The sequence below is a fragment of the Carassius gibelio genome, chromosome A1, assembly GCF_023724105.1.
Source record: "Carassius gibelio isolate Cgi1373 ecotype wild population from Czech Republic chromosome A1, carGib1.2-hapl.c, whole genome shotgun sequence".
In the NCBI taxonomy this organism is placed as follows: Eukaryota; Metazoa; Chordata; class Actinopteri; order Cypriniformes; family Cyprinidae; genus Carassius; species Carassius gibelio.
Genome location: NC_068371.1, coordinates 32,388,925 through 32,413,480, shown reverse-complemented (window position 1 = coordinate 32,413,480; position 24,556 = coordinate 32,388,925). Strand labels below are relative to the sequence as shown.

Here is a 24,556-nt window from a genome sequence, read left to right as displayed (position 1 = left end):
CATCCAACAATTAAAAAAAAGGGGGGAACTACTGCCTCAGGCACTCAAATTAATGATACTATTTTATTTTTATGTTTTTTTAATAGATCAAATTCAATCCATCAAGTGATATAACCATTGTTCTGCTTTGCCAAACATGAATACATGCACAGCACCGGGGTCAGTCCATCTCTACTCAAACCAGATGAAAGCTCTCTGACCCCTACAGACAGACAGAGAGAGCTCAATGTAGAGTTTCTCCATCAGCTGAACGAGTCTTCATTCCACATCACTGATGAATCTGGAGAGGTTGTTCTTTAGACTGCCTTTGTCATCTGAAATAATTAAAATGGGTTTTAAAATATAGTTTGTGTGTCATATAGAAATCCTGTAATATAAGTCAAGAGGTGAACAATTAATAACAAAAATAATGAGTGTGTAATAATCATTTAGTGCAGTTATTAAATCGCAAAAAAAAAAAAATATTTAAATAAACTCATGCATAGACAATGAATAAATTAATTTTGAAATGCAACATTCACTACCCATTTAAACATATTTAAGATTAAATTTTCATTTTTGTATAATAATGTCCAGGACTGAAAATTAAATGATAAATGTTTAAAACGTTAAATCTAGTAATCTTAAATTCATTTTACGTGTTAATCTAGTAACACGGTTACTGTAGTAAAACAGCAGATTTGTGATTACTGTGGTTTTATTACAAATACATACCTGTTCATTAAAACAATTGTTTTCTCTCTCTCTCTCTCTCTCTCTCTCTCTCTCTCTCTCTCTCTCTCTCTCTCTCTCTCTCTCTCTCTCTCTCTCTCTCTCTCTATATATATATATATATATATATATATATATATATATATATATATATATTAGTGTTATATTTAAATGTCTGTACTTTCTTCTTCACTGGAAGCTTCTGACAGATTATTTGTGTATGTAAACATACTTAGCACTGAAGCTCTTTCTGACTTCATACTAAATTATAGTTGCAGTAGTAAAACCATTATTAATGAGTGAATGCGAAGGAGCGATGAGAAAAGACGAGGAAACGCTTTATTTGAAGTCACTCAAACACACTTCCGCTCCACACAGACAGAGGCGCTCGAGGCTCTTCAGTGAGATCACTTCCGCTCCGCACAGACGGGGGCGCTCGAGGCTCTTCAGTGAGATCACTTCCGCTCCAGACAGACGGGGGCGCTCGAGGGTCTTTAGTGAGAGCAAACAGACCACAGAGCGACTGAAACAAGAGCTTAATACAGTTTGAGACTCTACCGGTGCGGGCTTTAGTATGTTTTACACTGTTTACCAGATTTATACTCACATTTATCATCGATTTACATTATTCTAGTTCTGTATGGGATTATTGTTTTTGTCAGTTTATTTATTTCTCGCTGTATCTTCGTGCCGAGCGCTAAACGAGTGTATCATATGATTGGACAAGAATGTGTATGCGTTAAATGAAGATGAATGCTTGATCAAAAATGAAACTGACCAACATTTTACATTTTTAAACGTTCATATATATGAATAGATCAGTTCTGCTCTCTTTCATGATTGTAAATCAGTCAGTATCAGTTCATTATTAATGTGTCTCTGTCAGTAATCTGGCTGTGTTTGTGTTCAGATGTTGATCATGAGCGCTCAGGTGGATGTGATCTGCTGTAAATCAGTAGGAACTGATCTGTCCATGCTGGATATTGAGGATTTCATCACAGAGATCTGTGAGCTGAAGAAAGAGGTGGCTTCACTGGAGGCCAAGCTGAGAGAAAGAGGAGAGGTTTGAGCAGCTCTTCACCCTTCACTTGAGTCGAGTCAAACCCAGTCCGCTCATGTCTTGTGTTGTTCTCTCTCAGGACTCGGTCTGGAGCGTCAGAGATCAGAGATCCAGAGACACGCAGGACTCGGAGCTCAGCCTCAGTCTGCTCTGTTATACTGACGTGTGTGACAGCCGTGCGTCCGTCGAACAGACAGAGTCCCCGGGGTCCGACTGTAACGCTGGAGAACAGCAGACGCTGATGAAGACGTGCTCCGTCACACTGGTGGACTGCAGGAACACACAGGAGACCAGAGAAGAAACCACGGCCGATAAAATACAGTCTAGTGATGATGATGATGATGATGAATTTATTCCTCCAGGTATCTTGCTTCCTTTAATATATTATCTACAGTTCACATTTTCTCTGATTCTGCAAGGGGTGCCCAAACTTTCCCGTGCCACTGTAAGTGGTGTATCATCAACAAATGGTTTACACGTCATTTATGGTTTTGGGTTTGACATGTGACTTGGGGAAGTGCAAGTTAATGGAAATATGCCCTCGTTCCTCTTAGATGACAACAGCAGTTCGTCTGATGAAGCAACGGCCTCGACCTCAAAAGAGCAGCAGAAGACCAAGAGTTTCTCCTGCGTCACCTGCGGGAGGACCTTCAGCAAACAGGGCAATTTAGCACGACACCAGAGAAAACACACAGAACAGAAAGACTTCACCTGTAAGATCTGCAACGTCAGCTTCCCTTCCCTAAAAGACAGAAGAGCTCATGTAAAAGAGCACAAGGTGAAGAAGGAGTTTCGCTGTGAGCAGTGCGGGAAGGTTTCCTTCACTTCGGGGAATCTGAAGATCCACATGAAGACACACACCGGCGAAAAACCCTTCCACTGCAGCGAGTGCGACAAGTATTTCAGCACCAAACAATCTCTAATGGTTCACAAGCGAATCCACACGGGGGAGAAGCCATACAAGTGTCCTCACTGTGAGAAAAGATTCAGAGATGGCTCCCACTTCAAGTCTCACATGCGTTCGCACGCCAGCGAGAGACCGTACCAGTGCAGCGAGTGCGGGAAAACCTTCAAACAGCCCATTTGTCTGATCTCACACCAAAAAATACACTCGGAGAAGCTGCACCAGTGCACACAATGTGACAAGCGCTTCCGTCATATCTTTCAGCTGAAGCGCCACAAGAGGATGCACTCAGGAGAGCGACCGTACCTGTGCTCGCACTGCGGGAAGAGCTTCTCCGACCCGGCTCACTTCAAGGTCCACCAGAGGGTCCACACGGGGGAAAAACCCTACCAGTGCATCGTCTGCGGGAAGAGCTTCCGGCAAAACACGAACCTGCTGAAGCACCAGAGGATTCACACCGGAGAGCGACCGTTCAAGTGCTCTCACTGCGACAAGACGTTCGCTCGCTCGGACGTCCTGAATGTCCACGAGCGCGTTCACACGGGAGAGAAACCTTACCACTGCTCCATCTGCGGAGAGAGATTCGCTTATCTAGGAGGGTTTCAGAGCCATCAGAACAAACACGCTAAAGAGCAAGCGGCTCCGGAAACATCAGAGTGACTTTGATAAAGGCTCACGCTGAATCTGTACATTTACTGTAGTATAATGTTGAATGCTGTGACTGTGTTGTGTGTGACAGAGCGGGGCGATCATGTTGTAACTCCACCCCTCTGCAGGCAAACAGCACCTCTTCAAAAGTAGTTGTATATTTTTCACAGTTTTATTTTTTAGTAGCTTTTAAATCTCAAATAATTTTATGATATACGCTGCTGTTGAGATGGATGGGAGTAATCATGCATAGCTTTCTGCAAGTGTATCAGACATCCTTCATGTGCACTAAGAAAGAATTAATGTGAGGAGAAATGGAAATCACTGCTGAATGTAATAAATTGCATGCAATAATCTGATTACTTGGATTATTCTGTTTTGGCCACAGCACACTCAAGCCCTGGAACCAAGTTACTAATGCTATTATTACCATTATCACTATTACATTACATTTAGTCATGTAGCAGACACTTTTATCCAAAGCGACTTACAAATGAGGGCAATGGAAGCAATCAAAAACAACAAAAGAGCAATGATTTAATAAATAATAATATTATATCAATAATTATTATTATGACCGGAATAAGCAAATATAGGTAGAACCTCATATATATACACACACACACACACACACACACACACACACACACACACACATATATATATATATATATATATATATATATATATATATATATATATATATATATATATAAGTTAATAATCTAATAGTCATGCTGAATATAATTTTTACATTCCCAACCATTACTGCGTTGAGGATGAATAATTTGTATTTGGGAAGGAGGGACACCGTGTGGTTTGAGTGTATCTCACACTAGTGGCCAGGAAAGAAGGACGCTCTCTAGACACGAGGAGGGATGCATCGAATCGTGTTGAAATGTTTTTCTAGAGTTTAGGAATTCTACAGAACCTTTCATAATAGCGGATTACAGTTTCCTGACATGGAGCTGAAATGGGCTCTTCTCTTGGGTGAGTACATGTTGTTTCACTCTATAGTAATACTATATATTTGTGACTAAATGTGGATTCTGGGAATACAAATGAAACCCAAAAACTAGTTAAACCAACAATGCCATGGTTTTGCTACACTAGTGTCACCTTAGTATGTGTAGTAAAAAGTGTGGTTATACAAATGATCAAAAGTACGCCAAAAAAAAAAAAAAAAACATGGTTACTGAACTTTTACTACAATAAACCCATGGTGAATTTTCGTAAGAATGTTGATGTTTGTGTTAGAGAGCAGTCTGAGCTCGACTAGACACAGTTGTCTTGAACAGAGACACTTCGAGCATGTTATTGTGTTCCCTTATCCGCCAACACGACACAGAAACAGCGGATTGTTGGGAAGAAGAAACGACTGACGAGGAAACGATTGTAAAACACAGTTTGTGAGGGTGAATCCAGCACAGTCACGATCGCGCAGGTCCTGCTCCAGAGAGACACACCTACACACAGTCCATCTGTTCACAAGAGTTACTAAATTACACGGTGACGTCGTCAGTTATAGTTTTAGGCAGTGGATTGGTAGAAGATAAGTCCATAAAAATAAGACACAGTGTTCTGTGTTAGTTCGAATTTTATGGATTTACTTATTTTTTACTATTACCCGTATTTTAAATTGCATGTAAATACAACGTAACGTAAAATGTCCTGGGTAGAAATCTGTGGTTAAACAAATTGCAATCAATATGATATATATATATATATATATAAAATGCTATATATATATATCATATCTGTAATCGCTAATTGCTTAATATATATATATATATATATATATATATATATATATATATATATATATATATATATATATATATATATATATATATATATATATACATATATATATATATATATATATATATATATATATATACATATATATATACATATATACATATATATATATATATATATATATATATATATATATATATATATATATATATATATTATTAAGCAATTAGCGATTACAGATACAAGCTACTAAAAAGGTGTATCGTAAATGAACAATTATTATTAAATAGTCACATCTTTGGTTTCCTCTTTGTGTGTAAGTTAGAGGGAAATTTAGCATTTTTATCATGTAAGTCTCTTTCAAAAATTGCCAAAAAAAAAAAAAAAAAAAAAATTAGATTAGAAGTTTTTGAAGTTGCTTGGGTTGTCTGAAAAGTTGCTAAATATAGCAACACAATCGCTAAAATGGCAAAACTTGTTTGGATCAAAAGTGCAGGGATATTAAAGCCGAAGCACAGATGTATGTTTTTCAAATTATTGGTTGAATTAATAACATTCCTCTCATCATTATAATGCAGTTTGGCTGCAGATCGCATGCACATTCAGTGATGTTGAGCTTTATGTAAATGATGTAAAATAATAATAAAAATGAATTGTTAGAAGTTTTTTTTCCTGTTTTCTTTCCAGGTCTCTTTCTCCCGTCATGCAGTGGATGTTCCTATGGATATGTATTTCATAAAAGGAAATGTGTTGGTAATTATGACTTTGTGGTTTGGTTGAATAGTAAAAGTTTATAGGTTTTAATCAGGAGGAGGAGGTTGTGTAACTGTGATTCCAGTCATTACACAGCTGAAATGCATCTCTCTTTCAGATGAGGATGAGTGTGCTGTCTTCCCCGTCCTGTGTGGAGATCACGCTCAGTGTGTGAATACAGAGGGAAGTTACTACTGCAGATGTGATGAAGGGTTCGAAATGAGCTTAACAGGACTGTGTAAAGGTACGAGAGAGGATTGTGGGATTGATGACTTCATAACAGACAGTATCTGCTCATGATGTTGTCTTTATGTGTACGCTTAAGCTTTATAAAATCTAAACTAATTAAATCATTTCCCCCCCATCTTCTCTCTCTCTCTCAGACATCAATGAGTGTAAAGATGCTCCAGATGTTTGTGGCACAAACGGCAGCTGCTACAATCATCAGGGCGGATACAGCTGCAGATGTGACCAGGGTTACAGTAATTATGGCCACAACCAGTCAAAATGTATCGGTGAGACGTCTAGCATTATTAGCTTTATTTTAAATGACAGATTAATTTTTTTAGGTTGGTCTATTTATCACGCAGCAGTTGCTGAGAAGCTTATAGAAGATAATCAGTGTGTTTTCATCCTCAACTATATGAATGTTATATTATCTTTCCTGTCGTTGTGCACAGAAATGGACTGCAATCAGTTTGGACCCTTGTCTGTAGACCACACGCCGGAGAAGGTAGAATCTGTATATCTGCTTATGATTATTTTTATTATGGTCAGACTCAAATGCACTGATTTCTGTGTGTCGTCTTCTAGTTGAAGCAGTTGATGTCACTGTTGAAGAAGAGCTGTGAATCTCTGAATGATCCACATAGAGAACATTTGACTGGAGAGGAGCTACTGCAGGTGAAACACTCACTGCACAATATATATTCACACAGTAGTTTGTGATCATGCACTCACACAGTGGTGATTAATTTCACAGAATGTGTTCAATTCCACTGATGAGCTGCTGTCTGAAGGAACCATCGCTGACGGTGAGACACTGAATCAGTTTCTGGATGCGGTGGAGAACAGCATGCGTCTGATCGGACCTCAGCTGAAACAGCCAGTGACCAGGATGGAGACACACAACACCTGTGAGAAACCACACACATTTCAGTTTAGACACAATCTCACTCTGGTTCTGCATAGAAAGACTGAAAATAAGGCATTTTTATTAAATCTTCATGATGTGAATCACAGTTGCTGAGTTTGCAGTCATGCGGGGTCAGACTCCGCCCAGTGGGCGTGTCACTCTGAGCACAGGCTCCGCCCTCTTCAACACCAGCTGGGAAATAGTTGTAGGGAAATCTTATCCAGGTACAAACAAACACGTGCACATAAATGTACTACTGCAACCATTAGCACTTTACTGACGATATGTAATTGTGGTTTTCCTTTAGGTTTTGCGTTTGCAGCTCTGGTCAGTTATAAAGATCTGAACTCATCCAGTGATCTGCTCCACAAGATGAAAAGAGAGAGACCAGATGATGAAGAGAGAGGCGTCATTTATCAACTCAACTCTAAAGTGGTGACGGCCGTCGTCAGTAATGCAGAAACCAAGCAGCTGTCAGAGCCGGTGATGCTCGTCTTTACACACGAGGAGGTGAAGATAATGACAGATCAGCTCATGACCAGCACAAGATCTCATGGAGACACACACCGATTCTCATGAAGAAGATCAGACGTTCATGTTTTTCTCCCCTTTTATAACTTCCAGTTATTCTGTTATGTCTTATTCAGGAGAGGGCGGAGTCTGGGGGCATGGCTTACTCTTGTGTGTACTGGGATGCGGATGAGCGGGCGTGGTCTGGGCGGGGCTGTGAGGGGGCGTGGTCTAACAGCACTCATACAGCCTGCTCCTGCTCTCATCTCAGTAGTTTCGCTGTGCTCATGGCTCTCTATCCTCTCCAGGTACATCTGTGAACCAGATTTCACATATTTAAGATTTCAGATTAAATGATGATGTTCACTCCTCCATATGTCTGTTTTCCTCTTCCTCTCCTGCAGGACACGTTTGAGTTGGTGTTGATCACGCGTGTGGGTTTAGTTCTGTCTCTGGTCTGTTTGTTTCTCTGTATCCTGACGTTCAAGTTCTGCCGCTCCATCCAAGGAACCCGAACCAGCATTCATCTCCATCTGAGCATCTCTCTCTTCATCGCAGACCTCGTCTTCCTCTGTGGGATCTCCAGCACTCACAATCAGGTGTGTTTGAATGCAGATTTCACATCAAACAGGGAACGTTCTTCAAACTTTGGCTAATTTTCTGGCAAGGTTCTCTCAAAGTAATGAACCAACATACTTTTAATTCATTTAATAATGTTCTCAAAACATTAGCGCAAAAACATATTTAAAAATACATCTCTAATGGATGGAACGTTTAGCGATTCAGAAGTAATGTCTGCAAAATAAAAGATTATTACATTCACTTAACAAAAAAAAATAAACATTAAATTTTTTTAGAAAACAGAGAACATTCAGAAAAGAATATTTGCAGAACTTCATGGGAACATTAGCAAAACATTCTTATACCATTATATTCTTATACCATTATCTTATATAACTGGATTTCGGCTTTTATTCAGTCCAGCACTTTTATCAAACATATGAAATTTGGCACACATTGAACTTGGTATGTTTGAGTTAGTAGAAAGCATGACGTGTCCTATTGCCAAAAGGTGGCGCTATGATTACAATTGAATATTCCCCTTTAGATATCTTCAGGACATGACTCTTTCCAAATATTTGAAGTTTAGTGCAGATTAGAAGTTAAAAAAAACTGACTTCCTGTTCGGATTCGGATTTCATACCAGGATTCTTTTTTTTTTTTGAAGGTATTGGTGTGGTACATATGTGTACTGAGTTTCATACATGTACATGAAATGTAGGTCGAGGCGCACTCCGTTAAAAGTGTATAGGTGGTGCTTTTGAGCCATTTTGCCACACTCGATTGAACATTGTCCTTCAGATGTGTTCAGGCCAGTACCCTTATCAAACATACTTCTATTCTCTTGGCGAGACATTGAAATTTGTCAGGGAACCAAACTTAAGATCTTCACAATTTAACATCACAAATGCTTTAACATTAGACTTGCCAAAAAATGTTGATGTCAATGTCATTAAGTTTTTAGGAGTAGTTTGTTACAGCGTAAAACATGTCACTTCCTGTTGCCAATAGGTGGCGCTATGACTATAACTGAATATGGTCATGTAGATCTGTTCAGGTCAGGATCCTTATCAAACGTGAAGTTTGGGGAAGATTGGACATTGTATGTCTGAGTTATAGCAACTTCCTTTTTCATGGCAAACTTCGAAATTTGTAAGGCCGCCACGGACACGCCCTTTAACGAAAACTCAAGATCTTCGCAATTTAGCATTGCAAAGGCCTTTAGATTTTACTGACCAGCTTTGGTGTACAACCCATGAAAGTGGCAAAAATGACACAATTTTTTTTCGTCACCAAGTTGGTGCCGCAAAATTCATAACTAAGCTAGACCTACTAAAAGGTAACTGGCAAGTCCCGTTCACCTAGCGTGCGTGTGCGAAGTATCCTCTTTTATAACACCAGATGGATTGTTCTCTTATCAGGTCATAAGCTTCGGTCTTCGAAACGCACCCGCTACATTTAAAAGATTAATGAATAAAGTGATCGCTGGACTAGAAGGTGTTACTGTTTTCCTGGATGATGCAGTCGTAATAAGTCAAACCTGGCAAGAGGATCTCGAACGTTTGCGGCTCCTCCTTGTTCGCCATGCACAAGCTAATCTCAAGGTAAATCTGGCTAAGTGTGAATTTGCGGGGACGAGCGTTACTTACCTGGGCAAAGTGGTTGGACAAGGACAAGTGCGGCCAGTGCAAGCGAAATTACGAGCGATAGTCAAGTATCCCGTACCTATCACTAAAAGGGAGTTAATGTGGTTTTTTTTGGGTCTAGTGGGTTTTTACCGCTATTTCTGCAAAAATTTCTCCACCGTCATTGCCCCTCTTACAGATCTACGGATCTTAGTCTAAAGCACTGTTTGTTTGGTCCGAATCTTGCCAGAAGGCATTCAAGGCAGTTAAAGTTCTGTTAACTTCGGCACCTCTCCTGATGGCGGCCTGGTTAGGGAAGATGTTTAAAATATTGGTTGATGCTAGCAAAGTGGGGGCAGGCACCTTGTTGGTCCAAGAGAAAGAGGCGCTTGCCTTGATTTGGGCTCTCCTCCATTTTGAAGTGTACATGGGAGCAGATAACTCACTTGTGATAGTTTACAGTGACCACAACCCACTCACGTTTTCGCACTCTCTTAAGAACCCAAACCAGCGGCTCATGCATTGGTGCCTATTTTCTCCAACCTTGCTAATTGGAAATACGACACATTAATGGCTCTGACAACGCATTAGCCAATGCGTAGTCCAGGGCTCCTAATTAGAAAATGTCATATTAAGGTTTGTATGGGTAGCTCCATGGGTATGTATTTTTCATTCCTTTTTCATGCCACCCTACTGGTAGAAAGATGTAAGATAACGTATGCATACAAGTTTTTAAAGGCCTTTAAAGAGTAACTGAACCCTAAACCAACTTTTTTTAGTTAATGATCTGTAAGAATGGGGCTTTATTAGTGCTGGTCATTGATTCGAGTAACTGTTTTGACATTTGAGTATAACGTGTTTTAATTCTACAATATATGGTCTAAAAAAGTCTGAGTGCTGCCCTCTTCAGGTTGAATGGTGGCTACTGCAGTTGATTTTTCCTATTGGATGTTACGGTGGTACCTGACGTAAGTGGTGGCAGGTGATGTAAGCAGTTTCCAGCTCACCACGCCCTTGGTATGAGCTACCACGCCCTTGGCAGTATAAAACCATCTTGTTCCATCAAAATCACTGTAGTGAGTCAGGAGTTGGAATTACAAGTATTGAAAACGATCAGGATAGAGTATTTTAGCGTCTATTTAGCATAGCATTTATATAGTTATTTAGATTATTTTGTGTAGCCTATGTAGTTAATTAGCATAGTTGTTAGTGTAACATTAGTATTGTTAGAAGCATAGTTAGTTAGTAGCATAGTATTGCATCAGTTAGGAAAGCTTCAAGTTGGCATAGATTTATTTACAGTGGTCAGGATGGTACGTAGGTGTCGTGTTGCTGGTTGCAACAGCACTGCTGGACTGCATAGTTTTCCAGGAGGCTTAAAAATTATGCACCAGTGGTTGCATGCACTTGGACTGAAAGGCTGCGAGTTCTTGCCTAGAGCTAGAGTGTGCAAACTGCATTTTACGCGGGATTGCTTCTCCAACGCAATGATAATGATGTGGGAGTTAAGACCGCAGTTTATGGCTCAGGCCCTGGCCCTGTGTTCACAGACTCCTCGACATCCTCCACTTCAGGTGAAGGTGGGGGAGAAAAGTCCTCTACTTCAAATGAACGCTCTGTTGCAAAGCTACTTGCGTCACTACAGTCACTCTCCAATTTAGCAACTCTGACAGCAGCTGTCAATCAATCCGTCACTGTGGGTCTCAGGCCCACGCCCCACGCACTCAGCCCCGCCCTCGGTTCGTCCCCTCTATCTCTGCTGTGCTCTGCCGACTTTTCAGTATTTTTCAAATATTGCCAGTGGGTGGAGTCAGGCTCTGATCAGGGGTTTAGTTTCCCTTTAATGTTATGATTTGTTGGTACCTTAACAGAAACTTTTAGTTCCCTGTTTTTAGGGGGAGGGTGTCACGGCCGCTGTGTTCGCCACTCCTTCAGCTATGTTTTGTGTTCACGGATAATCAGGTGTATTGGGCACACCGGTGCACAGGTGTGTCTGGGTATAAAGGTGTCCTGGTTACACTCAGTGAAGCGGAGTGACTCCCTATTGGCAACGCCTAGCGCAGAGGCTAAGATCGGCGATCACGTGGCATGTGTCTGCCCTTTTTCATTAGATTTTGTTGCTGAGAACATAAAATTGACTTTGAAGCATTACCCCTGTGGCCTCCCCTCCTTACCTGTTATACCCCACCGAGGGTGTAACATGAGGTGTGTGCAAAGTTTCGTGACTTTTCGAGTATGTTTAGGCCCAGAAAAATGCAATTCATTCTTCTGAATAATAATAATAATAATCAATTGTTATCATGTAATCCACAAAAAAGTAACTGTAATCTGATTTTGAGTACACTAAATATGAGTGCTTAATCTAGATGACATGTAATCAGTTCCTAGCCAGCACTGCCGACACAGACATGAAGGTTTGCTGTACGCAAACAGGAGCATGACCTGACGTGTGTTTCTCTCTCAGGTAGGGTGTGGGATTGTGGCCGGTCTGCTTCATTTCTTCTTCTTGTCTGTGTTCTGCTGGATGCTGCTGGAGGGGGTTCAGCTCTACCGGATGGTTGTGATGGTGTTTAACACCACATTAAAACACCTCTACATGTATCTGGTGGGATACGGAGCCCCTCTCGTCATCGTCATCATCTCTGCCATCACCTTCCCAGCGGGATACGGCACCAAACGACAGTGAGTTTGTGCCTCCAGCGCTGTTCAGCTGTAGAAGTGTGTCCAGAGTCGCAAGGCATTATATATAGCTCTGACTAGTTTCATCAGTAATTCATATTTAGGCTTCAGAAACACTGCCTCATGGTCAGTCATCCACTCAGGAGCTGGAAATACAGCTGAATCATTCACAGAGTCTCAGACGTCATACAATAAAAAGGTCAGAGCCGTTCCAGTCCTGACATGTCATAATCATAACCATTTCCTGCAGTTACTGTAAATGACAGAATAAGATCTTATCAAGATTCATCACTTATGAAATTAGTATTGCAGTCTGAGCTTTCTGTGTCAAGAGCATGATGCGGGTTAGTATCATGAGTTCTTAAACTAAAAATAAATCTTAAACCTTATACTTGAAATAATCATTAACTGAAATAATGTTAAATGTTAAACATTTAATCTGTATTTTAACCATTTAAAATAAAAAGTACAAAAAATACAAAAAAAATTAAATTAAAAATTAAAAAGTAAAACTAATTTTTAAATATCAAAATATCAGTCACACTAAAATAACACTTATTATGAAAGGGAAAGAGGAGTGAACTGGTGTGTTTTTGTAATCATGTGACTAATTTTCTTATCCTAATGTGTGTTGCAGCTGCTGGCTCTCTCTCGATCGTTATTTTATCTTGAGCTTCTTCGCACCCGTCTGCATCGTCGTGATCCTCAATGGTTTTGTCTTCATCATCACCATCTGGAAACTGGTCAAAAATTTCTCCAGCCTCAATCCAGACCTCTCCCGTCTCAAGCAGATCAGGTGCGTGATCTCAACATAGATTCAGTCATAGATTCAGTCTTGATGTTTGTGCATCAGTGGTTCTGATGAATTATATTTGGTGTGTAGGAACTTTACGGTGACGGCTGTAGCTCAGTTGTGTATTCTTGGAGGAACGTGGATCTTCGGCTTCTTCCTCTTCCAGGAGAAAGGGACTGAAGTCATGTTATACCTCTTCATCATCTTCAACAGCCTCCAGGGGGCGCTCATCTTCATCATGCACTGTCTGCTGTCCAAACCGGTATTTACACGCACCATGACTCAGAAACCACAACATGACTTACTCGCTGAATGTTGGGCAACAATGGCTTGTTTTAGACAAAACATCTCAGGATTTCAATAGTTTTAAGTAATAGCTCACTTAGGTTTGTGCCGATAGACGATAGTATCGTGTATCAACGATAGCAGATGTCTGTTGATAGTCAAGATGATATTAGGCTAATTCTCCTATTAATGTATACAATTGTAATAATAACTATTTGTCACGCTGTCTGGTCTCTGTTTCCCTGGGTGTCCACTAGTGGTCTCACTTCCCCATAGGCACCTCACTGTAGGCACTACAGTTCCCACTAGCTTTGTCCCTTCATCACAGTAATTGCACTCCTGTTAATTGCACTCAGGTGTCTTCACTTGTTAGTCATTGTCCTCCCTATATTAACCAGTCCTTTTCTGTTTGTCTGCATGGAGTCCTTACTTTCCGTCACCAAGTTTCCTCGCATTCCTACTCTTCGAGTTCCTGTTCCTGTTTGTTTGTTTGTTTGTTAGTTTCTGCTTTGGACTGATGTTTGGTTACGACCCCGGCTTGTTTTGACTCTGACTTGGATAACCCTATTAAACTCACACTGCACTTGGATCTTCCGTCTCCTGTGTTCCCGTACGTGACAGAAGGACTCCATCATGCCAAGATCCAGCAGTGTGAGATTTCGTATACGTTCCCCAGCCACCATAGAGGAGCGGATGGGGAGACTTTCAAACCTAACCACTCTCCGTCAAAAGGGGAGTGAGGTGGGGTGCTTGGCGCAAATGTTCTGGAAAATGGCAGTGGGGATGGGGTATAATGATGAGGCCCTGAAGGACATATTCAACGACTGCCTGGATGACCCTTTGCCTGGGTGGGAGATGAAGGGGCTGGAGATACTGGACTTTTGGGGTCTCACCAGTTACCTACAGCATCGATCTCGGTGGGATGACTCAGCCACACCTGTCTCTCTCGGTGGGATGGCCAACTCTAGACCGGGGTCTACAGTAGGGCTGAAACGATTCCTCGAGTTACTCGATAACAAAAATTCCTCGAGGCAAAAACTCTGCCTCGAAGCCTCGTTAAATTCCTATGACGCGCACTATACGCGCGGCGCAGGGATTTGATTGTGTCACACGGACCGTTTATTCACACGGACCTTTTGAATTTAGTTGGCGCGATGGCGGAGAATAGATCTATAAATAAACGGCAGAAATTGTCTAAAGTGTGGGATCATTACACACTTAATAAAGAAGAGAACAAGGTGCAGTGTCTCTACTGCAAAATAGAGCTGGCATACCACAACAGCACATCTTCCATGATTCAGCATCTGAACGAAAGACATCCACTCTATGCTGTTTCACCAAGCATCGCTGAAACAAGGTAAGTTAACGTAGTCTAAGCCTATTGATGTTCGCTCATTTTAATCCCATACTGCATTTGTAGCGATGTCGTGATGCGGTTTGACTAGATATGATGTTTAACTTTGATGACGTTTTAAAGTAGTAAACGTAACTATCACGTTCAATTGCAAGAGAGTATAGCCTAAAAAAAGAACCCCTTCACACACACACAAACACACGCACGCACGCACACACACACACACACGTACATTTTGATGTTTGTTTTGAGATTACAGCTTATTATTTATAATTGTTTATAATTGTTTTATTTACATAATTTTTGTTTATACATTTTATACATTGTGTACCTGTTTGGCTTGATATTTTATATTCATTTTTTGATCTCAAGTTAACTAAACTAAATTAGCAGAAGGTGCAATCCTTTTTTTGTAATGTTGTGTATTAAGAAGACAAAAAACTAAGTTTATATTCATGTTAGTTTTACAATACATGTTATACATGTTACAGTAAGTTCACTTAACTGTACATTGTTCTATAATTGTTGGCAATGCCAACTTGGCACTTAACTTTTGGAGCCAAACTTTTGGACTTGGAAATAAATACCTCTGTTGAGAAATAAAAGCCAAATGCTTGTTCATTTTACAGCCACATCATTTTTGTCATGCATTATTTGTTTTGGTTGTTCAAAAACACACACAAATCGTTTTATCCGATTACTCGATTAATCGATCGATTAAGTGCTAGATTAATCGATTACAAAAACAATCGATAGCTGCAGCCCTAGTCTACAGACAGTAGGACCGGCAGCCCAGCGCCACAGCACAGGGTGGTCGCCAGCCCAGCGCCACAGCACAGGGTGGTCGCCAGCCCAGTGCCACTGCCCAGGATGGCCGCAAGCCCAGCGCCACAGCACAAGGTGGGCGCCAGGCCCAGCGCCACAGCACAAGGTGGCCGCCGGCCCAGCGCCTCTGCCCAAGATGGTCACCGGCCCAGCGCCACTGCCCAGGATGGCCGCCAGTCCAGCGCCACTGCCCAGGATGGCCGCCAGTCCAGCGCCACTGCCCAGGATGGCCGCCAGTCCAGCGCCACTGCCCAGGATGGCCGCCGGTCCAGAGTCATGGCACAAGATGGCCACTTGTCCAGCGCCTCTACACGGGATGACAGCCACAGTTGACCCTCCAGAGTCGAGTCAGGTTCCAGTTGACCCTCCAGAGTCGAGTCAGGTTCCCGTTGACCCTCCAGAGTCGAGTCAGGTTCCCGTTGACCCACCAGAGTCGGTTCAGGTCACCGTTGACCCACCAGAGTCAGGTCAAGTCACCGTTGACACTCCAGAGTCAGGTCAAGTCACCGTTGACCCTCCAGAGTCAGGGCAAGTCACCGTTGACCCTCCAGAGTCAGGGCAAGTCACCGTTGACCCTCCAGAGTCAGGGCAAGTCACCGTTGACACTCCAGAGTCAGGGCAAGTCACCGCTGACACTCCGGAGTCAAGTCAAGTCACTGGTGATCTTCAAGGACAGAGTCAAGTCACCGGTGTTCGTCATGGGCAAATTCAAGTCATCATTGATCTTCATGTGCAAAGGCAAGTCACCAGTGATCTTCATGGACAAAGTCAAGTCACCAATGATCTTCATGGGCGAAGTCAATTCACCAATGATCTTCATGGGCAAGGTCAAGTCAACTGTGTTCTTCATGGGCAGGGTCAAGTCACCGACTATCTTCATGGGCAGGGTCAAGTCACCGACTATCTTCATGGGCAAAGGCAAGTCACCGACTATCTTCATGAGCAAATGCAAGTCACCATTGATCTTCATGAGCAGAGTCAGGTTACCAATGATCTTCATGAGCAGAGTCAGGTCACCAATGATCTTCATGAGCAGAGTCAGGTCACCAATGATCTTCATGAGCAGAGTCAAGTCACCAATGATCTTCATGAGCAGAGTCAAGTCACCATTGATCTTCTTGAATCCAGTCTAAACTCTGCGGAACTACCAGAGCCTCTCCACGTCTCTGCTGAACTACCAAAGCCTCTCCACGTCTCTGCTGAACTACCAAAGCCTCTCCACGTCTCTGCTAAACTACCGGAGCCTCTCCACGTCTCAGCCGAACTCTCTGAGCACTTGACTGATCCTGTCGTGGCCATGGAGGCCACCCTTAACTTGTTCATGTTCTCTGTTTCAGACTTGCCTATCCAGACTTGCTCTCATGTATCATCGATCCCACTGTGGTGGTCCTCGGTGCCGCCCTGGTGAGCTCCTGTCTCCACCGCATGGCTGTGGTGGTCTTCTGCGCCGCCCTGGTGGGCTTCTGTCTCGACTGCACGGTTGTGTTGGTCTTCTGCGCCGCCCTGGTGGGCTTCTGTCTCGACCGCACGGATGTGGTGGTCCTCTGCGCCACCATGGTGGGCTTCTGTCTCGACCGCACGGATGTCGTGGTCCTCTGCGCCGCCCTGGTGGGCTTATGTTTCGACCGCACGGATGTGGTGGTCTTCTGTGCCGCCCTGGTGGGTTTCTGACTCAACCGCATGGCTCCAATTCCACCTTGCTCCACCCTGGATTCCTGCCCTGTCGGTTCGGCCCTGGGCCACTGAACTTTCTGTTCTCCCCTGGACTTGTGTTTTGTGGTTGTTGTTTTTTTTGGCACTTCCTGTCTCTGTTTCCCCATTTTACCTGGCCCTCCGTCCCTCCCCTTGGTCCTCCGCCACTCCACCTCCCTCCTGGTCTCTGTATTCTTTGGTCTCTTCTTGGGTTCGGGTGGAGCATCTGGTATCTGCTCCGTGGAGGAGAGGGTAATGTCACGCTGTCTGGTCTCTGTTTCCCTGGGTGTCCACTAGTGTTCTCACTTCCCCATAGGCACCTCACCATAGGCACTACAATTCCCACTAGCTTTGTCCCTTCATCACAGTATTTGCACTCCTCTTAATTGCACTCAGGTGTCTTCACTTGTTAGTCATTATCCTCCCTATATTAACCAGTCCTTTTCTGTTTGTCTGCATGGAGTCCTTACTTTTCCGTCACCAAGTTTCCTCGCATTCCTAGTCTTCGAGTTCCTGTTCCTGTTCCTGTTTGTTTGTTTGTTTGTTTCTGTTCTGGACTGATGTTTGGTTATGACCCCGCCTTGTTTTGACTCTGATTTTGGATAACCCTATTAAACTCACACTGCACTTGGATCTTCCGTCTCCTGTGTTCCCGTATGTGACACTATTATTATTTTTATTTTTATTAGGCGGGCTATTACAATTGGGCTATCAAACTGCCCAGTTATTTCACTTCACCACCGCATTTCACACACACACACACACACACACACCATGTAAAAGAGGATTAGAGCCTGTGGTCGTTGAAGAAGTTGTCCGCTTTGACTCGGATAACTTTTTAAATCCCTGAAATGAAAGAGATAGAAAACAAGGAGTTGGTGTCCCACATATTTAATGACTGGTACATGTCAACGCGCTCTTCTCATTCATGAGAGATTAACTCTTTCTTGGTGTTACAAATAAAGTAAAGACAAAATAATTAACAAGGTGGCAGAGCAAACTTATCATCCATAGTGGTTCTCACGTAGTCCTTCTATATCATCAGCACATAGTGTGCGTTATAAGTTAAGTGATCAGTCTCTTAAAGGGCACACTGCACTATAATGTGATGCATGCAAAGTACATAGTTTTGGCCGTTACAAAATCTCTATCCACAAACAGACGTACATAGTCTGCTGATATAAGGTGTTTCATTACACTTTAACAAGTAATCTGAATGGCCTATATATGTGCAATATTTTAAACGAGCCCTCACTAACGGAGTGGCCCTGCCACAGTTATGTTAGAATGCATCTCATTCTTGTTTCTGTGGCAGTGCGTCGAGCTCGTCATGAGGCGCGCGGTCCGGAGCGATGTGTGACTGAATCATCAGTTCAGTTCAGCTTTACTCCAAATATATGAACTAACCTGTTTTGAATACTTTATATTTAACGTGATCATTTATTTCCAATATTAGTTTTAAACTGATGGAGTTGATAAAAACTACTATTGATTTTCACCGTTGACTGATTCTGCAGAGCATTTAGACTGATAACTTCCGTGCGCAGATCTAGCAAATTTGTCACAGGACGTGTGATATGACAGTTTCATCCGACTATATATGAACTAGATGTTTTAATACAATATTTTTATATTTAACATTTGTTTATCATTATGTGTGAAAGTATTTATAATTTTTTATTATTGGTGATTTCATAGGCTCAAAACGCTCCAAAAAAAGCACCTGTAATTTATTATTTAATCAATTATCATTAATTTTGCCTGTTGTGTCGCCCCCTCAGGTCAGGACAGATTATTACAATCTGTTTGTCCGAATGTGTCCACACAAGAAGAAAGCCGAACACAGTACCAGCAGCAGTCAGGTACATTAGAGAGAGAGTGTGTGTGTGTGTGTGTGTGTGTTTGACATTAAAGCAGTGTTTGTGGCTTCAGCTTCTTCATTCCTCCTTTGACTTCCACAGAAACCTCTACGAAGCGACGGAAGCACAGCAGAGTCACAGATATAAAACACTTGTCATGTGCTGATGGATTTTTCAAACCTTAGAAGACTTTAACCTTTTTTGTGACAAATGAAGACTTTTCAGTTCAACAGGGGGTCATCAATTCATCCTACTTATTCCTGTCCAATCAGAAGATCTGAAAACTGCTGTAAGAGTAAAGTGACGTGACATTCAGCCAAGTATGGTGACCCATACTGAGAATTCATGCGCTGCATTTAACCCATCCGAAGTGCACACATACACAGCAGTGAACACACACACCGTGAACAGCAATTTAGCATCTTTTACTGCAGACTGAGTTATAGACCTGCCATGGAAACATCTAAAATAGATCATGCCACTGAATGAATAAAAAAAAAATGTTGTGTTGGTTTTTATTTGTTTTCTGCTATGGATGTAGAAAATGTTACATTTTAGATTACACAAAAGGCAGCTTCTTTAAAATGATACGTTTTATTATGTCGAGGTTGATCTTGTTTTGATTGTCACAAACTGTATAAAGACCGTACAAAGAACCACTCTAAAAATATTGAAGTGCAAGAATGAATGTGAAACACTACTTTGCTTTTAAACAGGAGAAAGTTTACCTTTGCTTTCAAATACATAAATGATCTTATCAGAAATTGTGTCTTTATAAAATGTAATCATAAAGATGTATGATGTTTGTATACTAATATTTTCTGAATTCATTTAGAATTGTATTATTTAGTTTTTTATTTAGAATGTTTTTTTTTATATATATATATATATATATATATAAATATTCTCCTGTAATTATGCAGATAATAAAAAGTAAAACAACATCTTTACTGAGAAACAGTCATCTTGATTTTGAGCTCAAATATTTCCAGCTTGTTTTTGTCACTATTAACTATGACCAGCAGCAGTTACCCTCTCAGTTACTCTTGTCAGGAAGCATGTGGAGAAAGAGCTGGAGTCTCTCACACTGAGCAGGAGCTGACATGAATAAGACAAGCAGAAGGGAAAACAAGTGGAAAACCCGATGGAAGCTTCTGGAGAAAGCTAAATAGAGAGAGAGAGAGAGAGAGACTTTGACTTAAAAAAAAAACACTTTAATACCGAAAAACATGGTAATTAAGCATCATATTTCATCATATTATCACATAAAAAAGAAATGGGAAGTGTGTGTGTGGGGTGTGTGGGGGGTGGGGGGAGGGGTGAGGGGGGGGGGGGGCAACAGCAAAAAAAAACTAAAGGAAATAATTCAAATTTTCATTATAGTCAAGATCACAAACACACTGATTTACACCCTATTTATATTTAAAGGTTTCAAGGTCATTAACCATTTTGTAGTATGTGTATTACATTTTTAATCTTGATCTTATTAAACCCCTGAGGATTTAATCAACTTCACAAGACTCATTACCAAACAATTATTTTTTCCTTGACAACCAAATGGCCATTTTAACTTGCCCAAATAAAAAGTTTATTAAGACATGAGACTCTTTTATACTTTTTTTTTTTATATTCAGGCCCACATATGAAGATTCATGTGCACTTCAGTATTGTTATACATTAACAGATGCAATAAGAACAGATTGTAAATGATTATAATTATTACAATTATAAATAGTTGTATCATTATTAAACACTGGTTAGGCACTTTACTTCCACTTTTAGAACATTTTGTTCATTTTTATTGAAAATAAATTCTAATGTGACATGATGGGGAAAAGTGAGAAGAACAAGCTCAGCAAAAGCCAGACTCGAACCCAATCAATCTCGTTACAAGCAAGTTTTCTGTGCCCAAATCATTACTGTCTACACCACTGAAGTGTTGTATTTAACCTCATGTGTCGATGGAGGGTGGAGCTAGAGTAGATTTGCTCTTAGTAATAGACACTCAGAATAATCTTGTTTTCCATTTGCATTAAGATTACTTTTATTACCACACTGGCGTATCAGTTTACTGAAGTAAAATGCACTTAATTTAGACCCCCCCCCCCCCCCCCACAGGAAACAAGACTAAGTAACTTATGTCATTTTATTATACAGAAAAGCCATCTTTATTATTATTTTTTTTTTATATTTGTACTTGAAAAAAAAAAACACTTAGTAAGAAGAGCATTTTTCCAGCGTGCATCAATGAAGTGTTTAAAAAGGGGGAGGAGACCGAAAGAAACTCTGGGTTTACCGAAGAAAACCTGCTCCTGACCAGGTTAGGTTCATAGAGTAAGTTACTACGGTAACAGATATAAGTTAGCTCTCTTTCAGAAACAGGCTTGACTTACCCTGCTTTCTCAGGTTTGACAAACCTCCCATTCTGAAACAGAAAACCTAGAGTTTCCCTCGTTTCAGGGTTAACATACTCAGAGTTTTCAATTAACCTCCTTTCTGAAACGGGCCCCAGGGGTGTGACACTGACAGGGTGCCAGCAGCAACAGCGAGAATAAAAGGTACGCCTTCTTTCTTTGCGTGAACATCTGGATGGCGTTATGCAAATCTTCCCAATAGTGACCATGGAGATGTGAGAGCGTGTTAGAACGAGCTGTTTCAGAGGGGCGTGATTGACTCTTAACTTTTACAAAGAATATCTCTTTGGGTTTGAGACTTTAGTCTTTGCAACTTTACAGATCTTCTTCATCTTGCACCAAGAGCTTCTAACACACTAAAGAGAAAAGACAAATTGAAATCACATCATATGACACCTAAAAGTGTGTAAATGTCTTTTGGTATAGTTCATTGAGCGTTGAGTCATCTTATAGTTGGAATTTGGTATAGAAGCTGACACCTGTATTTTTCTTTATTTCCCCTCTATCTGTCATAGGACATCAGGAATGTATTTTACAGCATGATATTGCTTTAGTCAGCTGATTTAATTAAAATAAAAGCCTCTTCTAGCCGCTGCAAGCTTAAAGGGGTCAAATCATGAGACATATTTCTGAATCTTTTGAAAAGAGTTAAATGGACTATAATTTCAGAACTGTAATCTCAAAACACGTTTCACTTTCACTTTCACTTTCACTTTTGAAGTCACAATATTTCACTGACAATTTGTACATGCTTGTTGTGAAGCTCAGACGCAGCAGTAAATATAAATAAAGATGCACTTATAAATAAATTAACATTACGTTTACAATATGTACAAAATATGATGATATATTAGTATATGTGATGTGTGTTGAAAAGTGCAGATGCTCCAGTGTTATTTTAAAATTTGTAAACTTTCTATAGGTCTTTCAAATTTATTTTTTTTAATCTTTTATTATATTTTGATTAGGGTTAGGGTTTGGGTTTCTCTGACAGAATGAAGATGATTTAGCATTTTTTTTTTCTTTTTTTTACATTATCACCATTTTTACAGTGTAAGTATGGAATTATGCTTAGATACATCTCTTGTTTATACACTTCCCGTTATTCTGTAAGCATTTAAGTGTAAGGCCTGCCAATATAACAGGCAGTCTTCATGATCAATCATAAAGACCTTTCGTCACGCCCATTTTTCCAACTTTCAGAACACAAGATGAGGAGGAATGCAAAAGAAAATAGTGTTATTTTTCTTTCTTTGCTTTCTTGGAAAATGTATTTTCTAGTAGGAGGAACAAATAACAGGAGACATATATAGCCTGCCACTGAAAGAGCTGCAGAGCTTCGAGACATGAAGTAAAAGTACACATTTAAAACATCTCCAAACTTCTAAAAGCATATGAAAAATAAGTAACTTAGAAACCATGAGTTTATTGTTTCCTAACATGGAGCTAAAGTGGGCACTTTTACTCTGTTTTACTCTGTTTAAATGTCTGAAGCTGGATTAGCAAGTCAGACAACTTCTGGGAATATGGCTAACAATATGTGTGTCAGAGACTGTTACAAAATAATGTTGTGTCTGTGCAATAAAAGAGCACTTCAGTTGTTGGAAAATCTGCCAGCAGACAGCAGGAATGTTGTTCACAACTGTCTCGAGCCAGAAATAAGTTGGTAGTAAAGGACTGTTAACAATTAGGAAATAACTGTGAAAGTTTTATTTTTAACTCCTACGCTGATCTTTTTCCTGATTTCCACTGTGTTCGTCAAATCTTCTATTTTTTTGTGGCAGTCGCTCCATTTCTGCACACTCTTAAATAACTTATTACATAAAACCACAAGAAAATATGAAAGCCACAAAAACACAAGAAAAATACGGGAAGGGATGATCTCAGCTAACAAAAACAAATCCACAACAGAAATACGTTTCTGGGTGTTTGTGTCTGTTATGTAATGAAAAGTTGGAAATAGCGTCAGTTCATTATTCCATCTGCTAAAACCCTTAAATACTTGCATCTATTAAAATACAATCAGGCTGTTTAGTGAAAAGTCTAGGTTTTTATCCCTCTTCAATATTCCTACTGGAACTGAAATCACCGTGTAATTGGTGTAGTGACGTGTTTGGAGTGCAGCCAGTTTTAAATACAAAGCAAACTTTATGTTTTACTCTTTCTCTGTCTTATACCCACAGCCCCCACATCAGTGCTCTCTATAGAGAACAATACAAACTGTTAAAGGATGATGAGAGAGGAGAAGTTAAGATACTCAATGAGGGGACAGAATGAGAACTTTCCATGTCGGTATGAGAAAGGCTATGGCAATTTAAGAGACAGCAATCATTCTCCATTTCAACATGTTCTTTAATTGAATCATGTAAACATAACATTCTATAAAGCATCTACTTTGTATCTCCTGTGTCCTAAAATCCATAAAATCTGATTTAGCTTGTACTATTCTAAACAATGTCTGAAATTTAGGTTTCACCTGCACTTCTTGTGTTTATTTGCCTCTTTATGATGAATCACATGTATTCCTTTTTTCTATGTCTCTTTGGATGAAAGCATCTGCTAAATGAATGCATGTAAATGCATTAAAAATACACTCAATATTCAGGCGATTTTAATTAGCAATATCTTACCTTTAGTAGAGGTTTCAGCTTCTCTCCTTCTTTAGTAGATTAGCATATTCCCTTCAATCAAATGTGCAAATATAAAATATAATTTAAACTCACACATAAAACTAATTATTAATTATAGAAATATAAGCATATTTGAATCAGTAAACAATTTTACTTTTGAATTTTGATTACGAGTAGTGTGCGAATCCAAAGAGCAGGTGGGTGAACTTTGTACGTTTTTCTACAACATTTTTAATCAGATTTATAACATTTAAAGAAGTCCAACGTTATGTAGAAGTGTATGTTTTTTTTCTCTTTTTCCAGGTTTATTTCTACCATCATGCAATAGATGTGCCAGTGGATTTAAACTTTTAAATA

The 24,556-nt window shown here is 40.4% G+C and overlaps 2 protein-coding genes across 17 annotated transcripts in view; both read left to right on the top strand.

Annotated features, from left to right (window-relative positions):
- Positions 1-1,194: 1,194 nt before the first annotated feature.
- On the top strand, positions 1,195-3,682 carry LOC128027697 (zinc finger protein 501-like). Of its 3 annotated transcripts, none has more exons than XM_052615626.1 (4): positions 1,195-1,283; positions 1,622-1,774; positions 1,851-2,133; positions 2,326-3,682. In XM_052615626.1, exons 2-4 carry the CDS (start codon positions 1,622-1,624, stop codon positions 3,333-3,335), a joined length of 1,446 nt encoding a protein of 481 aa, XP_052471586.1. In that variant the 5' UTR covers positions 1,195-1,283; the 3' UTR covers positions 3,336-3,682. The 3 variants fall into 3 exon arrangements, with proteins under 3 accessions (XP_052471586.1, XP_052471674.1, XP_052471509.1); XM_052615714.1 differs by having other exon boundaries at positions 1,204-1,271; XM_052615549.1 differs by having other exon boundaries at positions 1,277-1,443.
- Positions 3,683-4,166: 484 nt separating this feature from the next.
- The window catches only part of LOC128025116 (adhesion G protein-coupled receptor E5), a 61,076-nt gene continuing 40,686 nt past the window's right edge, over positions 4,167-24,556 (top strand). For 3 of the 14 annotated variants that reach the window (XM_052611865.1, XM_052611445.1, XM_052611529.1), the window contains exons 1-7: positions 4,167-4,313; positions 5,772-5,837; positions 5,956-6,081; positions 6,221-6,352; positions 6,518-6,570; positions 6,651-6,740; positions 6,820-6,973. In XM_052611865.1, the coding sequence (XP_052467825.1) occupies positions 4,286-4,313; positions 5,772-5,837; positions 5,956-6,081; positions 6,221-6,352; positions 6,518-6,570; positions 6,651-6,740; positions 6,820-6,973 (649 nt within the window). In that variant the 5' untranslated portion in view covers positions 4,167-4,285. Of the gene's footprint in view, positions 4,314-5,771; positions 5,838-5,955; positions 6,082-6,220; positions 6,353-6,517; positions 6,571-6,650; positions 6,741-6,819; positions 6,974-7,079; positions 7,197-7,279; positions 7,483-7,619; positions 7,791-7,886; positions 8,082-12,132; positions 12,351-12,984; positions 13,144-13,230; positions 13,403-19,077; positions 19,159-19,257; positions 20,055-24,556 lie in introns of those variants that run through there. The other 11 variants (XM_052611778.1, XM_052611699.1, XM_052612019.1 and 8 more) reach the window with 9 other exon arrangements.